The sequence below is a fragment of the Anastrepha ludens genome, chromosome 2 (assembly GCF_028408465.1).
Source record: "Anastrepha ludens isolate Willacy chromosome 2, idAnaLude1.1, whole genome shotgun sequence".
In the NCBI taxonomy this organism is placed as follows: Eukaryota; Metazoa; Arthropoda; class Insecta; order Diptera; family Tephritidae; genus Anastrepha; species Anastrepha ludens.
This window is the reverse complement of record NC_071498.1, coordinates 80,094,589-80,113,030: the sequence shown is the minus strand read 5'-3', so window position 1 is coordinate 80,113,030 and position 18,442 is coordinate 80,094,589. Positions and strand designations below refer to the sequence as shown.

General features: G+C 35.9%; 1 protein-coding gene across 3 annotated transcripts; it reads right to left on the bottom strand.

The window, feature by feature from the left end:
• Positions 1-4,817: 4,817 nt before the first annotated feature.
• On the bottom strand, positions 4,818-18,083 carry LOC128871944 (larval cuticle protein A2B-like). Of its 3 annotated transcripts, none has more exons than XM_054114135.1 (2): positions 17,918-18,083; positions 4,818-5,386 (listed from the first exon to the last, which is right to left on the bottom strand). In XM_054114135.1, exons 1-2 carry the CDS (start codon positions 17,987-17,989, stop codon positions 4,892-4,894), a joined length of 567 nt encoding a protein of 188 aa, XP_053970110.1. In that variant the 5' UTR covers positions 17,990-18,083; the 3' UTR covers positions 4,818-4,891. The 3 variants fall into 3 exon arrangements, with proteins under 3 accessions (XP_053970110.1, XP_053970109.1, XP_053970111.1); XM_054114134.1 differs by lacking the exon at positions 4,818-5,386 and adding an exon at positions 15,123-15,693 and having other exon boundaries at positions 17,918-17,984; XM_054114136.1 differs by lacking the exons at positions 4,818-5,386; positions 17,918-18,083 and adding exons at positions 15,123-15,693; positions 15,882-15,961.
• Between the last annotated feature and the right edge of the window lie 359 nt (positions 18,084-18,442).

Genomic DNA, 18,442 nt, shown 5'->3' with positions numbered 1-18,442 from the left:
AATGTCTTCCATATGGTTCAAGATTCTCACAGCAAAAAACACGTCAGTTTGATTTTACAAAGAAAATAAGCAAGGATTGACGTCGAGGTAAAGAATCTTGAATGCCTAGTAGCAGATCTACAATTGTTACGCAGCCAATAGGGATCGATTTTAAAAGAATGTCAAACTGTTGCAAAAGGTTTGCCAAACACTTCGTCAACATTGCCAGCAAGCCGAAAGAAGAAATGTAATGATGAAGACCCTGAGAATTCAGCGGAAAATATGACCGCCGAAGAAATTGATTTCAAGAGGAACACATTTCTCGTCATCTTGGAGTGATAACTGACACTGGTATTGAAAATCGGTTTACTGCAATTAAAAACATAAACAACATTTTCTCATTCCTGTGGCTATTTCCTAAAATTGAAAAAGCAAAACTTCAGACAGCAGCTCTTAATTTTGTTAAAAAATACCCTTCTGATGTGTCGAAAGAAATCTCAATTGAGATGTGTCACTTGAAGAGTGTGTACAAGGCGAATTTTACTGGAAATTCGGAATGTTATATGCCTCCGTTCGACTTGTTGAATGCCATCACAGCTAAAAACTTGGATACTCTGTTCCCGAACATCTGCATTGCTTTGCGAATATTCTGCACCCTGCCAGTATCGGTTGCCGGCGCCGAAAGATCGTTCAGCGCTTTATCAAGGATCAAAGACTACCATCGTTCTTGTTCAACTCAGAGTCGAGTAACAGGATTGGCAACTTTGTATTTGGAATCTGAGTTATCAAGGAAACTCGACTTCGATGATATTATAAGAGCTTTTGCCTCAGCTAAAGCAAGAAAAGCAAAATTCTAAGCATCGTGGCAGTCATTTTCAAATATTTGTAAGGCTCACAAAATGAATATAAAATTTTAACATAAAAACAGCTTGCTGTTGCAAGGTGGAACAAACTGGAGGAGGGCTTGGCCAAATACCTAAATAAGGACGCAATATGAATTTAAAAAAATAGATACTTAACGGTTTTACTCCCCCGGAAATTTTAAGACTGCGTTTTACTTTAATCCAGTGCCTCGTTTGCTTTTAAACTCGAATTAATTCTTGAGACATTGGACATTCCTCTATACTCATCAGTGGGGTCCGGATTATTTTGCACAAAAAAACTGCATATGAAACCCTAAAAATATGGGAAAACTCAATATAGGTATACACCAGAAATAAAGAACATGTACAAGAAAAAATGCTCACATTTATTTTGCTCTTTTAATTTATTTATCTCAATATATTTTTTTTTGGTTATCATCAACACAAAGTTACAATATCTTTTGGTCACACGAAAAATTCAAAATCAATAAAACTTACACCTAAAATTTTGAAATATGCATTAAAACAAAATTTTTTAAAACATTATGTGAAAAGTAAAAAATGTTGAGTAATAATTTTGAGTGATGAAAATCTTTATTGTGACCTTTACGCGCTCGATTGTTTGTCTTTTTACATGTTATACTACGCAAACTGTCTAGTTCACAAGTGGCAAATATGATTGACGTACGACATCATTTGTGACAATTATTCTTCTTCCAATAAGCTGATTAATTTTTTGCCACTCCGTATAAGGAGAAGGCTTCTTCCACGCCAACGCTGGTGATTGGGTCGTTTTTGAAGCAAGCTAGTTTATTGGTATTATAACTATTACGAGGTGTGATGGATGTGACGCCAACGCACCTATAATACCCCCTAATTCCAGCGATTTATTAAAAAACAATAAATAAGATGAAAAACTATCATTAACTGCAAGCAAAGAGCTCTTAATAATCTGGAATCTCGAATATCATCAATAGTTAGCAAAAGAGTACCAAAATTATTAGCGGAATTAGCTTTCCCACAATAACCACGCAAAGGCCCCGCCGATGGGTTAAATATAGAACTTACGTACAGACGACGTACAGACGTCACTTTCGTCCATTTGGTCACTTGAACATAGCACATCAAATATTACCGATATTTAGAATAAGTTCCGTCCTTACTTCTGTTTGCAAAATTTTATAAAATGTTTCTTTGATTCATTAGTTGTAATAAGAACATCCACCAGACACACTTCTTCAGCCAGCGATTTTTGCTCTTCTAATTCGTCTAGGCCAATCGTGCTTCAATAGAATTTGAACCGAATGCTTCATCTGCGTTTAATATTCACTTTTATTAATGTTTAACAAATTCCTTGAATGGGGAGAGAGTTCATAGATGTCTGAAAAGTAACAAAAGTGACAATAAGAATAATATTGCCATTATATAAAGGGTGATTTTTTAGCTATTACCTTTTTAAACAGTTGGTTTAAACAACTGACGCACGTTTCGTGTTTTGTTTCACTGTCAAACATCTTCAGTTTGGTCTATAATTTAACCATGAACCGTCTTACAAACGAACAACGCTTGCAAATCATTGAATTTTATTATAAAAATGTGTGTTCTGTTAAGAAAGTTTAAGATCCACTTTTTTATCGAAAAATTGTGTTCAGCGACGAAGCTCAATTTTGGATCAATGGGTACGTAAATAAGCAGAATTGTCAATTTTGAAGTGAAGATCAGCCAGATGAATTCCAAAAGCTATCAATGCATCCAGAAAAGGTCACAGTTTGGTGCGGTTTATGCGCTGGAGGTATCATTGGACCGTACTTCTTCAAAGATGCTGCGAATCGTAACGTAACTGTGAATGGTGAGCGCTACCGTGAAATGATATCCAACTTTTTTTTGCCCAAAATGCAAGAGCTTGACATGCATGACATGTGGTTTCAGCAAGTCGGTGCCACATGCCACACAGCACGCGTAACAATGGACTTGTTCAGAGGCGAGTTCGGTGAACATTTTATTTCACGTTCGGGACCTGTCAATTGGCCACCCAGATCGTGCGATATAACGCCTTTAGATTATTTTTTGTGGGGCTATGTTAAAGCTCATGTCTATTCAGACAAGCCTGCTTCAATTAAAGCATTAGAAGACAACATTAAACCATTTATATGTGAGATACCGTCCGAAACATTGGAAGAATATGCCAAAGTTGGACTAAGCGGATGGACCATTTGAAGCGCAGTCGCGGTCAACATTTGCATGAAATAATCTTTAAACATTAAATTATATGAGCTGTACTATCGATTTAAGTAAACATTTCATGCATTTTTCTGAATTTTACCTGTGTTTTTTTGAAAAACTTTCCTATAGCTTTTGAAAAATCATCCTTTAGTTATCTCCAAATTATCCACGGGTTTAAACTTATTTAAACTTATTGTGAAAGATACAATTTATTTTGCAGCTAATCGCTTAATCTCTGTAGACCAACATTGTTTCATGACAGGCAGATCAACGGTTTCAAATCTGGCCGTGTTTTTTGAATATTGCATACCAGCTTTTCAAAATAAAGTTCAAGTTGGCACTGTGTGCACAGACTTTTCAAAAGTTTTTGATAAGCTTAATCACACGGTTTTAATTTCCAAATTGAGGGCGATAGGATTTCCCCCCATTCTTTTAAAATGGATTCCATTCTATTTCACCTCTCGCAAATGTGTAGTTAATGTTGATGGTGAGTCATCTATTTCTTTTATTGTGTCCTCTGGTGTACCCAGGGGAGTATACCTGGTCCCTACTTCTTATAATATTTGCTAATAATATTTCCAGCTATTTTAAATTACGCAAATTTTCTTTTACATGCTGATGAGTTAAAGATGTACTCGGTGATCCCAAGTACAGCAAACTTTATAAATCTTCAATTTAATAATAAATGTTTAATTTAAGAAATTAGTTAAATTTAAATATAAGCACGTGTTTTTATGTATCTTATTCCAAATTTTGTTCTCTTGTACCTATTTCCCACCACATAGTGTCTCTAAATTATCCAATCCAAGTGAAATTATTGATCTTGAGCAAATACTATAGGTTCTCTTGTGAAAGACATTTAAATTACACCATAACTAATTTGGTTTTACTCGACGTTTTGATCCTTGATTTGGGTTCTTTGCATTTCACTGATTTAATTCCACTCTATGAAAGTCGGTGCTTGCTAATTAATCTAAAAACATTAGATTTTATCGTTTCTGATTTGATAAGAGGGGCGATTGACTCGCCATCGTTACTCGAGATAATGACTTTTAATATTCTTCAGCGAAGTTTACGAAATTATGATATTTTCTGCTTATGGATGGTTAAACGTTTCCGTTACGTTTCCCTTGACCTGATTTCTAGAATTTTGTAGGAATTGAATATGCTTTCAAATCATATTGGCTTAGATTTTTTCTTCCACACACTACTATATATACTTCTGTTACTAAATGCGTTTAAATCGTTTTACTGGATTCTAAGTATTCTTTCTCTGTAAACTATAAGAAATGGGTTTCGAATGGAATTAACGCAGAACATGCCGTACGAATTTTCTTGCTACTGCTATAAACTGTAAGGTGTTTTCAGGCAACCAACCGACACGATTCCATTGATTAAATATCCAGCATCAATCCACGTTACACCAGTTCTGCCATTTTTTACGAAATCTGCAACTTTTTAACAGCAGAACCATTTTTATGCTCTATGCCGCAGAGAACATTTTTTAACAGAGCATGTTGCAAATTTGCTAATTCAATGGATGGAAAAGTGCGGAAACACTTGTCCGAAATTAATTTATATGATAAGCTAAGCCATAGCTACAAGATTGTATGTATGTACATATTTGCTTGACGACCTAAAGTTAAACCACCTTTTCTTCTGCTGCGATTTAAAATACACACATTTGTACTCAGAATATACAACTAATTAGAAAACTATGAACAAAATAAAATTGTTTTAAGAATTTATATCTATTTTTCAACTTTATTCACAGTTCGGCTTTATTCATGATTAACAGCTAATGGCAAACATTCAGTCCAAATTTTCTAATAGGCGTAAGAGATGAGTGGCGAAGCGAATTGAGTCTTCACCACTGCTGGTCCGGCAAGGAGAGGAGCTGGAGCTGCGGCGACAAGTGGGGCAGGAGCAGCGAAGGGAGCGGCTCTCACGATGGGAGCAGGGGCGGCAACAACTGGAGCAGCGGCAACGACGGGGGCAACCAAAGGTTCACGGCGCACAACAGCGTTGAAACCGTTGATTGGGTCGGAGGTGTAGTCAACAATGCGACGGTAGCCATCAGCATCATTCAACGAGTATTGGCCTTGAACGATACCACCATCACGGGTCTCCACAGCGGTCTTCGAGTCACCGGTCAGAGCATCTTTCACGTCATATCCGTAGGTGTATTGTGGATGTGGGTCGTACTCCTCAACGCGCGCGGCAACAGCCAATGGTGCTGGTGCAATTGCGGCCAAAGGAGCAGCAGGAGCGATAACACCAGCGCTGACAGCAGCGATGCAAAGAGCGAAGAAGGCGATGAACTGCAAAGAAAGGAGAGGCATAAGACTTTAATGCCATCAACGGTAAATAAGACAGTTTGCTTGTTGCTTTAGTCTTATGATTTACAATTCAAAACAGTGAATGCCTCAATGTGAGAGACATTTTTTTTATAAAAACAATAAATGTTGTTTCGTTTAGTTAATTAATTCCTTACTTTGAATACCATTTTTGTCGAGTTTGTTTGATATGGTTGCTACAAATACCGTAAGTGGAATTGAACTGATTTGTACACGGGCTGAACGGGTCTTTTATACAAATCAAATCGATGGGTGAACACAAAGCGAAAATCAAAAATGCGTAATGAAAACGAAAACCTATTATCTTACCCCAATTATGTGACAAATTGCTCATACAAATACAAGTACATAGCGGCTAGCTTCTTCAAAATTAACATGTGAGTAATGTTGAGGGGGAGGTTGGTCTGAAAATTTACGAAGGCTAAATACTTAAGTGCCGTTTTCTTATAAGGCTTGTTTGTATGTTGCTAATTTACCTAAAATACATTGAGTTATGACGTAAATGTTGTATTATAATTTGATATATGTGACCTGGTCTACGAAAAGGAACCTTACGTGCGAAAACAAGTTTTCGAGAAAACAGCAGTTAAAGTTTAAACTTCTAAAAACCCTTGTAACTTTTTTAAATATTAATATTTTTCAATCCGGTTTGGCTTATTTTCTTCAGCATAGATCACAGTATCAATAAAATCACAAAAGCAGTGAAAAACATTTTTTTATTTATAAATAAATAAGAAAAAGTTAATGCAAATCGCAGAAATCGTTTTAAAAAATAAGTTAGCTTTTGTACCGACATCCATGCCAAAAAAAAACTTATAAGACCCGGTGACAAACATTTTTTGAAAACAGTCTTCGGTATCGTATTCATTACACCTCAGACTGTCCAGGAATGGTTCAGTTTTTAATTTGCACAAATTATTGTCTTCGTTATTCTAATTTGTATCATGACAAAAAAATCAGTCTTTTTCGTCTTTGTACTTTTCTTTTTTTTTTACTTTTAACAAACTTTTAAACAAATTAGGACTTTCTGATTTTCACAATTTTAAAGAGCCTTTCACACACTATTCGAATCAACAAAAAAGTGAAAAATGATTTTTTGACACGTAAGGTACCTTTTCATAGACCAGGTCACATATTTGTTTTTATTTTTACTTATAAAGCTGAAATTATGGCTTACATAAAGCTAACATAAGTTGGTTAGCATAAGAATCCCTTCTTTTATTTTCTAATATTACTAAATATCAACAGATAGCATTTGGTTCCCCTTAAATTACTAATGCGCGCTTAACTTTTTTCTAATAAATAGAAGACTCTAAAGTTGTATTCAGATGTTGAGCGGCAGTTGCTTTCTTTAAGAAAATCATTTCCTTGGCACAAATACAGTAATAATAAGCTTGACCTCTTAAGCACATAAGTAGTAAATTGTCTATGTCCAATTAACTCTAAATGCCCAGGTTTGTAATAAATTTGAAAACTCTTTCGGGTTGTTTATTCTACAGCAGCGCGATACATTGCATATTTTTGGTTATTTATTTTTGTTATTATTATTATTTTTTTTTTTATTGAAACGTTATAAATATTAAAATACACTTCATTCTATTACACCTAGTTCACAACTATCAAGTAATATTATTTTATTAAATTCGACAGTACTTACAGGAAATACGTATATAACTGGAAGACAGCTGACAGAAATTTACATATATTTGTCAGTCATCAAAATTTCTGGAACAAGATCATTTGGTTTTTTTTGTTTAAGTTTCCGGCATTGGTCATCTAAATTGGCAAGTCGCCGAGCCTCCGGGTTAGTATGTATTTCGAGCCTTTCGGCATGAGCTACAGCATAATGTTTGATAACTTCTGATACTAATGACATCTTGAGGTCACGATGTAAATCAGTGTTCCACATACCATGGTGCGTTTACTGCGTTCTTTAGAAACTTCTTTTGAAATCGTTGTATTTTTTCGATATGAGTTTGTTTGGCACAGCCCCATAGCTGTATACCATAAGTCCACACAGGTTTAAATACTTGTTTATAAATTAAAAGTTTATTTTGCATGGAAAGAGGAGACCTCCTTCCAGTAAGCCAGTATAATTTTTGCATTTTGAGGTTTAATTCCACGTATTTTATTTTAACGTGCTCTTTTCAGCATAGTTTGGCATCAAGCGTCATCCCTAAGTACTTCGCCGTATTGGAGTAAGGAGTTTTCGTGCCAGAAATATATACAGGATGATATTGAATTTTTTTGTTTGTAAAATCCACATGAAGTGACTTGGCTTCATTAAGTTTTATACGCCACTTTGTAGTCCATTCGGTGATTTTGTTAACATCTTCCTGAAGTTTGCGAGAGGACTGTGTCTCATCGTCTCCAATTGCTAAAATGCACGTATCCTCAGCAAAGGAAGCTATAGTGCTAGTCTCAGAGACCGGTAGGTCAGATGTGAACTGTCTTGTGGAACCCCGGCTTTAATTCGCTTTAGGCGTGATCCTGAAATATCTGTTATTTAGATACGAAGTAAATAGGTCCGAAAACTCCCTTGGAAGCAAGATTTTAATTTTATGGAGTAGTCCGCCATGCCATACTTTGTCGAAGGCCTGAGCAACATCGAGAAATATGGAAGAGCACACTTTTTTCTTTTCGATTGCTTCTTCTATCACATTTGTGATCCTATGCACTTGTTCGATTGTTGAGTCCTTTGCTCGAAATCCGAACTGGTGCGTAGGAATAAGGCGTTTGTTTTCAATCAAAGGCTTTAACTGCTGCATAATTATTTTTTCGAGTAGTTTGGACATTATAGGTAGCAAGGAGATCGGACGGTATGATAACACTTCGTGACTTCGTGAGGACTTTTGCCAGGTTTTGATATCATTATTACCTCTGAAATTTTCCAGTACGTTGGCACATATTTTAGCTTAAGGCATGCATTTATAATTTTTGTTAGCTTAATCAATGTTTTTTGAGGAATATTATTTAAGGTTTCAGCGGTGATAAGATCGAAGCCGGGTGCTTTTTTAGATTTCAGGAGATTTATTTCACGCTTTATCTCTGCAGGCGAAGACAAACAGAACTGGTTTTCAGCTTGATGAATATCTGTAAGCAATGGTGCATGATGTGCTTCATGAGGCTTAAATGTTTTTTCTAAGTGATCAGCAAAGACTTCCGTTTTTTCAATATCGCTCTTAGCCCACAAGCCATTGGGTTTTGTATAGTTGGTCCTTTCAGGTATTTTGTAGATTTCCATAGGGAGTAGTCAGTACTTTTTTCCGCTGTTAGTTCCTGTATATAGCGATTGAAGGATACATTTTTTAGTTAATTCATTTCTTCTCTTAAATGTTGAGTCATTTTATTTAACAAAGCTTTTAGCGATGGTTGTCGGGTTCGTTGCCCCTTTTTTATTAACTTTCTTTTTTCGGCGATAAGGGAAAATATTTCATTTGGATAACGAAGTCCAGCTTGTTTTGCTGTTTGAGTTGGTGTGCTATACCATGCGGTTATTATAATTGTTATTAATTTTTTTATTTTGTTTTTAAGTATAGTTTATATTACACCTACAACTGAGAGTAGCAGACTTTGTGCAATATTTAAAAAAAATATCTACAAATTTTGCATTCAACATTTTTAGAATGTTTTAGGTTTGCAGTATTATAGCCCATTCAATATTGCGGCAGTTTAAAGTGGTTCAAATCACGCGCTGATTTCTAATGGTTGTCACGCATTTTCTTCTATATAACTGGTGCTCGAATTTTTTTATGTGGAAAAAATGAACAAGACCGCCAGCAAAAAGAAACTGCGCTGATTTCTGGCAATTGCCAGAAGCCTGGAAGATTAGTTTTATTCCGCCAAGACCCTAAACAAGTTGTAAATAAATTGGCGAAAACAAAATTAAAAAAAAAGACTAAATCAATTTATCCCAATAGAAGCTATTGTCTTAGCTTTTTTATTTATAAAATATAAGTTAAGCACGATAGACCTTTTCCAGGTGTTCTTTGGCCGGCCGCGGCTACTGCTTCCTTGAAGATTCCAATCTATGGTCATTCCTGTGATGCTGTGGAGTGGTTTATTAACAGCGTAGCCTATCCAACTCTATTTGTATGCAAACGTTATTTTTAGTGGAAGAGTTTTAAGTTTTTCAATAATAATAATTATTTACATATTCACTTAAAAAGCTATGAGCTATGAATTTTATTACTAGCTTTGATGATGGATAAACAGTTTGTGTATTAGATTTAAATTTGCATTGAATTTATCAGCTTTTTCACGTTTTCACAATATGCTAAGGCGTTTTCTTCATTAGCAATAAAATGTTTGTGGTTTTGCCTGTGTGCGTTGACTTTACTTCCTTTTGACGAAAGCAAAAATGCTCAGAGACACAGCATCAAAGATTTGAAAATTTTGTACTGGTTTTTTTTTCGCGGTGAGATATTTGTGTTTGTGCAGTGAGAGAAGAGATACTAGTATGTATATTTTTGTTTTTTTGCCTTCTTCTTTTCAATATCCACTACACAGTTGGCTCTAACAAATCGTTGCATCGTGACTACCCGGATTGGCTCAAATCAAAAACTAGTGTTTCCCCATCCGTTTAATAAAATTACAACGATTTAACAAGTTTTGTACACTATGGCCCTTATTATGAGCAACATTCGATCTTCGACTGTAGTCGAAAGTGCTGATCGAACGAATTTTCATTTGGTATTATGGTGCTCATTCGTTGAAGAATAGGACTATTGTGAATTTCGATCGCTCGACGCATTTACAATAGATAATTTTTTCTCAGCTGATACAGCAAATCAAAATAAAAGAACAACCGATTGCGTTGAAATTCTTTGCTAACAACATTTTTAAAAGTTAAAAAAAGTAAGTGAAAATGAGTACAACGGAGTTGTGGTTCGACGATTCATCGGACGATGAAAGATTAGTGGAACTAGCTAGAAGTAGAAAACAGTTGAGGGGCGCATCCAACCCCCTAGAAATGGCTTCCACTGAGTGTTTAGAATTTTCAAAATGTGTTGACGTACTTAATATTACAGAAATTTCCTTACAGATTTTTATAGAACTTTAGATTATCTAAAGAGGCGTCTATGAACCTACTGTCCAGTAGAGGAAACCAGTTGCAGCAGTGCGCCCGAGCCAAATCCATTCCAAATATGTTAAAGCTAGCCACAGTTCTGCGATTTTGTGCACAGGGATTGAGGATTGGTAATGAAGATATGCTAGGACTTGCTCAACCCACTGTGTACGATGATGCTGAAGATATTGAAGTGGAGTCAAATAACGGAGAAGCAGAAAACATAAGAAATGAAATTTTAAGAATATTATAGAAAAATCTAAAAAGTATTAAATAGAAACCTCTACGCCACAGTTTCTGTTTTATTTTTGATATAAATTTTCTTTATTCAATTATTCGTCATTCAAAAAAAATATGTATTTCAGTTCCTCTACGTATTTCAGCCCATACCTGCCAAGGGAAAATAAAAATGTATTTCTATAAACATCACAAAAAAAAAACCATCATTAAGCTTAAACCATTTTGCTGCCGTTCTCACTGGTGGTCTCAAGCAATTCAGCTCCGTTGTAAATTCCTCCCATTTTTTTGCTACTTGAACTTTGGTGCAAATCCCTTTTGCGAATTGTGGTTTCACCTTTCTAATTGTTGTTTGGTACACACGACTTTCGACCTGCATAAAATTAACAAAATTAGTACATATTTATTATTTGGTTACTATAAAACCACAAATAATCGCAAACAACTTACACTTTAACAAGTTTTCCCACAATACGCTACACAATCGAAAGCAAAATTGCATTCGACTCTAAATTCGGTAAACAACGAAAATTTCATAATACCAAATTGACATTCGATTATCGATCTTCGACAACCAGCGAATATCGAAGATCGAATGTAACTCATAATAGGGGCCTATATTCGGTACCCAAAGTTTATCAAATGAACGTTTCACTGGTGGTCCATGCATAATACTCAAAGTAGTGAAACGCTCACAGCAATAACAAAACACATTAATATTTTGGGGAGACAGTGGCTTCCTTTATTATTATTACATTTTATGGGATGCATTGAAAACAATATGGTTACACTCTTGCTTATAAAACCAAGCTATATCTTGAAGTATTTATTTGTCAAATAAGCAGAACTGCTAGGTTTTTCAATAAGTTTTGCGCTTCGATTTCTTTAGAAGCCATTTATGTAGTATCAGAGTATATTCTACTATGGAAAAAATCGACTATCGGGCAGTGATTGAATTTTTATTTTTGGAATTTTTAAAAGCAAAGGAAATTTATGAGCAAATGTTGAAAGTGCTCTATGTGATAGTTCCATATGTATTGATCGTCTTTGTGATAATTCCCTAATCATCTTTCTCGTATTTCTTTCTTCATTAATTTCTTTGCCTATTCACAATGCCGCAGAATAATTTTTTTTGTTTTGTGAATTACTTTTTCTTTAATAAATTACTGAGAAAGAAGTTCTTTATTTATTTTTCTTCTATATAAGACGTTTAACATTCGAAAACTCTGGCAACGAGTGGTAAAACTATCAACCGAAACTTCTACAGGATGCTTACGCAAATTCGAGTCGAATAATTATTCGATAATTAAGTGCGTAAGGTATTTGAATACAATTCGTGTGTTTTTGAAGGTTACAATTCCGACTTTGATTAAAAAAAGACGAAAGAGTACTATTTTGAAAATAATGAAAGGGGCTTTCGACATTAAACGGTCTGTCTAATGAAAGCGTCACCGTCTAGAAACGATTTGACCAATTTGATTCTAATAAAATGCATTTGTGGGCTTATAATATTTATTATGCGGAATTTGTTCAATAAAAAATATAGTCACCACCATTAGCTACAAGTATAATGGCTTCATAGCTTCGAGCCATATTTTATATTAATTTCTGCGCAAGTTGTGGAAGTAATCGGCTTCAGATCAGCCGAATTTGCCTTTCTAACTGCTTGAATGTCCATATTTCCATATTTATGTTGAGATTTTGCTTAACTACTGCCCAAACAGTTTCAATAGGGTTAGCATCAGGCGACTGTGAAGGTCAATCCAACATATCAATCCTATTTTGCAGTTTCCAGTCTATACACCTTCGGCTTCGATGTTTAGGATCGTTGTCGTCTTGTAAAATCCAAGGTTGGCTATTTCTTCTAAGCATCTTCGTAGCTGATAGCAATGATGCTTTTCGGTACATTTTTTTGAAACTTTCCTATAAAATTGATTCAGCTCCACCCAACGATAAGTTCGGCTTTGTCACAAACAAATCTTCTGACCAAAAAAGTCAATGATCTTCCGATCGTTAAGGTTTTTAACTTCGGTATACCATTGCAACCATTTATTTAAGAACGTCTTTGACTTCTTCAAATATTTTGCTACAGATACACGTGACATTTTAGGACCTATAGGGTGTGTACATTGGAACACTGCTTTTCATATGCGAAACTTAAAACTTTTCGAAAACACAGCACGCTATCTAAATTTCTCACAAAACTAACAAAGTGCACAACGCACATTGCGAAAAGTATACGCCTGCTAAGGCATTTACATTTTTTGTAACGCAACTATAAGTTAACATTTTGCCGGGCACGCTTCCATTATACAGATTTTAAATGATTCACGATTTTTAAGAATGTCAAAAATATAAATATTAGGAACGATTCGATTTGGAGGAGCAATACTTCTATAGCCGCTATGGCCTGAATTAAAAAGCTACACACTTATACCTGAGTAAGTGCACTAGGGAGGGCCAATTTGTTCTTAAAAAATGTAGCCTAACTAATTTGAGCTACTATTATTGTTTTAACATCGAGACACATCTCTAAATTGGATGGAGGCTCGAACTTCTTACTTTAAATTTTAGTTATTAATTCACAAACAATTTGTTTTATTTTGTCAGATTTATCTAGAAGAAAATGCATCTACTAAGTGGTTTTTGGCTGCGAGAAACATATTGTTGTTTTTGGGCTTTGAGGAAATTAAATATCAAAGATTTAATACTCATATGGATTTTTTTTGTCAAAATTGCCAGTAGAGTACTTCAGTCGCCGAAACAAAGTGGAGAACAAATTTAATCCTCCTTAGTGTGCATTCAAGGTCAAATCATTTTTGGTTTAATTCTGATTTTTGCAACACCTAGTGCAATTTGCAACTTATGTACAATTTATTACTTCAGCGGCTCCACATTCATCAATTGTATATTAGCTAGCGACCAAGTGCAACATGTAAATCATTTCAAGTAAGTAATCCTTGAGCTCAGTATGAGAATGAGAGGACACTAAACTGACTGCAATATACTGGTGTGTGTTATGTGCCTATGTGCTCTTGTTGTAGAGTCCTTACATTTCAGTTTGAGTATAATGTAAGAGTAATTTTTTTATTGAAAATCGCCCATTGCTCTGTGAAAATCTATTCTATGTTCTGACTAAATAAATTTCTTAAGAGAAAAAATAGATATTATTATAATATAAATAAATAAAATTAAAGAAAAAACATAGCCATTTAGCTGATTTTTTCATGTAAAGGCCGAAAATGGTGATATTTTTAAATTGGGGGACATCAGAATTCGTTTTAGAGGTATGGTTCCTTCGGCAAAGTTTCTTATTTTGATCCCTAGAATACGATTTTCACAGAGCAATGAGGGATTTTTAAATCAAATTTTCTATAAAAACGTGTAAGCCACGTCCGCCGTTCTGACTTTCTGTAATTTTCAAACTTGACTGAAATTATTGGGAGGAGTTCCACTGTTTTATCGACAAATTGCGGTGAGTCAATTGGTTCGCTTCGCTCTCAGAGCCTTTGTGAATTTTGAGCGCTGCTAATTTTCTATTGATCTAACAACTGCCTATGCACCCCTAATAGCGCCCCGTTCGAAACGGGGTCTCTAAAGGAGGGATAAAAAGTAACACACTTTTTCAAATATGATGAAAATCAAGATGTTATTTCAATTGTGAGAGCTTTGGTTTCAGCAGGATGTTGCTACATTCCAAACTACAATTATTTTATTTCAGAATGTATATTTCAGATTGCCTCCAGAAATTGACCTGCATATTGATACTCCTGGAATTCATTAGACTATAAGGACAAAGCAACAATTATCATGAGAAAAAAGTTAGTGGATGTCCGTTTTTGGAATTGGAAAAACACACACGTACTCGGACATATTCCTTTACAACGTGAACATACATTCATGCGTAGAAATTAAATGCCAACAGTAATCGCATTTGTACGCGTGTAACCATATATGTATGCATGTTTCGGCTTACATGCTGGCATGAGTAGATCATTTAGAAAACGATTTGGCTTGATACCTACTGTTAACGATATCTTTCCAAGTACTGTAACTGGTTCAGAAAGGATACCATTATCTTACTGACATCCGTAATATTTCTAAATCTCTATTAAAATTGAGTTACTAAACATGTTGGAAGTGGTATGGGAGCGGACAAACTGACATGTAGGTGTGGCACTGGCGCTTTCCTTACTCTGTTGTCACGTTGCGAAAATCCTTTTAGGATGACGTAATGCAACACTTTAAATCATTGTGCACAAGGAATTGATTTATATATTATGCCCGGCCAAGGGGCAATCAAGGCGTTGTTTTAAGAACGACGAAATTTATTGAAGAGCTTATCTCGTGCACTCTTTAGCCACTCTTCTGTTTTAGTTAAAATAAAAAAATACAACGATTTTCTTTGTATATTCACAGTTCGGTTTTATTCATGATTAACAGCTAATGGCAAACATTCAGTCCAAATTTTCTAATAGGCGTAAGAGATGAGTGGCGAAGCGAATTGAGTCTTCACCACTGCTGGTCCGGCAAGGAGGGGAGCTGGAGCTGCAGCGACAAGTGGGGCAGGAGCAGCGAAGGGAGCGGCTCTCACGATGGGAGCAGGGGCGGCAACAACTGGAGCAGCGGCAACGACGGGGGCAACCAAAGGTTCACGGCGCACAACAGCGTTGAAACCGTTGATTGGGTCGGAGGTGTAGTCAACAATGCGACGGTAGCCATCAGCATCATTCAACGAGTATTGACCTTGCACGATACCACCATCACGGGTCTCCACAGCGGTCTTCGAGTCACCGGTCAGAGAATCTTTCACGTCATATCCGTAGGTGTATTGTGGATGTGGGTCGTACTCCTCAACGCGCGCGGCAACAGCCAATGGTGCTGGTGCAATTGCGGCCAAAGGAGCAGCAGGAGCGATGACACCAGCGCTGGCGGCAGCGATGCAAAGAGCGAAGAAGGTGATGAACTGCAAGGATAATAAAAGCGAGGATTAGAATGATATGGAAAAACTGAAGTTCGCTGCTTTAATCTTTTGTTTCACTTCTAAAAACTTAATGCACTGACAAGGAACCGAATCCTTTTGTTTAACTGTTATATACGTATCACATGTGTTTTTATTGTAATTAGTTTATCCTAATTTTTATTGAATCATACTTTGAATGCCATTTTTGTTGGGTTTGGTTGAATTGTAGGTTTAGTTGCTCTAAATACCGAAAATGGAATTGAACTGATTTGAACAGGGGCCAACTGGGCCTTTTATACAAATCAAAGCGGCCATTCAAGCAATAAACTAAAATTAAGAAAATAAACGCACAATGAAAACAAAAACCTACTTACGTGCGCCATCTAAGCGACAAATTTTGTATACAAAACAAAAACGAAGCAGTGAGCTTCTTTAATTTAAAATTTGATTGCAATGCAAGGGGGGTCCAATACTCGAACACGACATATAAACCAAGGCTGCGCACCCGCGTTTCTGCGCCGCCAACTCAGACTTGCATGCGCTAAAATTATGCATCAGGCAAACGCAAATTACTACAATACTAAGTTGCTATTCGAGCAATTACGAATGTGAGAGAGTTCGCGTGTGGAAGAATTCGTATAAATATTTATGGAAATTCGCGTCAAAAATCGGTTTCGTTTGCTCGGCTCACTACTATTAAAATTAACCACACCATCGCGACACTTGCGTGGGTTGCGTCGGTTGCGGCGGAGAAACACAGCCAACACTGACAAATGCAGCAGGGGAAAAATAAACAGAATGAAGTAAAATGTGCCGGTTCATGGCGCATGCGCACGTTATGGACGGACTACTAGTCAATATTGATGCGAATAAGCAGCTGATCAGCGGCCAAACGAATAGTAATTGCAATGCAGTGCATGCGTAAATGCATAACAACAATTCAGTAGCAACATTAATGACACTGGTCGGCGGAAACATTGATGAATTGAAACGTATATGAATGCTATGTGCAAGTTTTTCGCGTTATCATGCCAAGTGTGTTACACTGCGCAGTTGACCACGACGGTCAGGCTGTTTTTGTTTGTGTTTTATTTATTTCGTGTACAATTTTCATAACAAACTGCGAAACTTAAGTAAGACACAACACTTTAAGGGCATGCAGACTGTAAGCACCTGCATATGTAGTTGTATACCTGCATGGCTTGGCGTTAAATATTTCCGCCTGCCACTGGAACACGAGACAGACGTACGAGGGTATTCAGAAATGTCAATGCGATAAGAACACCTTGTGCTAATCATTGAAAAATTTCGTCATGCCAATGAATACTGAACTAGAAAATAATATTGAAGCTTAAATTAACCTCTGTGATCTACTAGTTCATAGTATACTGAAAACCATGACTGGCATATTTCCAATGTGTGGCCAATATCGCTAAGTGAATAACCCTTCAATACTTCAATGGTTTTAGAAGTCAACAGAGATACCCTTGAAACTCTATTGTCATATTAAATATAAAGTTCACTATAAACCCGCTAATAGGAGGGAAGAAAATCCAAAATGCGTAGACGTAATTGTGCAACCAATCGCTGGAAACATGTGGAGATTTAAATTAAAATTCTTCCGTAGCATTAAATACGTCCCATTCTGTAACAGAATGTGGTTTCACGTTTGTGTGTACATATAAATGCGAGTGCATAAATGGACAGTTAATACCATTCAGTTAAGTGACACAATAATGCGTTTTATTCACATGCGCTGCGACTGAATTTAACTGTTTTTTTAATAAGACATAAGCCAACATTGTCTTTATCGTCAATTTTTTCTTTTCGCTTAATAAGGTAAAATAAGTAAGTAATAAAAATCAAAAAACGTACACTGGGATCATAAAACTAAATACGAGTAAAACGCGACTTTCATGTCCGCAGTCGCATTGCAGCATTTTGATTGCCGTGAAGACGGACTGAGACTAATTTGAGCCACCAACAACAAAAGTATAATTTTGCAAAAAATATCTCGTCTTCCCGCTGTGGTGTTAATTATGATTGTGAAGGTTTAAGTACACACTTGCCGGTTTGCAGTGATGAGCGACACAATTAAACCGCAAAGTACCGAGGAATGAGTGTGTACATACACATGTACGTTTAAATAACTCATTCGACGTGTGCTCACATTTTCATAATCGCGTTAAACGGTAGCAGTTGTCAGTTATTTTTACGGTTAATTTACCTGTTCGCTGCAAGGTGGCATCTCTTGTGATCCATTCGAAATAATCAGTAATTGAAGCGAATGCATACACATTTAAATATGATTTAGATAATTATCTACGTTGGTGGTCGCTTTATTTATGGAAATGTAATAGATGTATGCAGTTGATTGTAATGAGGGTATTATCCGAGTAATTAACGATAGTATATTTTAGTGGATGTAAAAACAAATGTGTTTATAGAGAAAAAATGTATCTGCAAAATGAAAGATTGGCAGAAATTAATTAAAATTAAAAAAAAAATTGAAAATTATATTAGTTAAATTAGTACGATGCAAATAATAATATACACGCCGACTACACGGACTTAAGGGCTACATTCTGCGGTGCATTGAAAATATATTAAATTTTTTGTTTATCATATCATTCCTATGGTGTTTGAATTTAACTCCAATTTTCATGTCTCTGTCATCATAAACTTAACCGTAAGAAACCCGCTTAGCGCTTACATCCTTTTTTATATGTTTGGCTGATTTTCTCCTCCAATT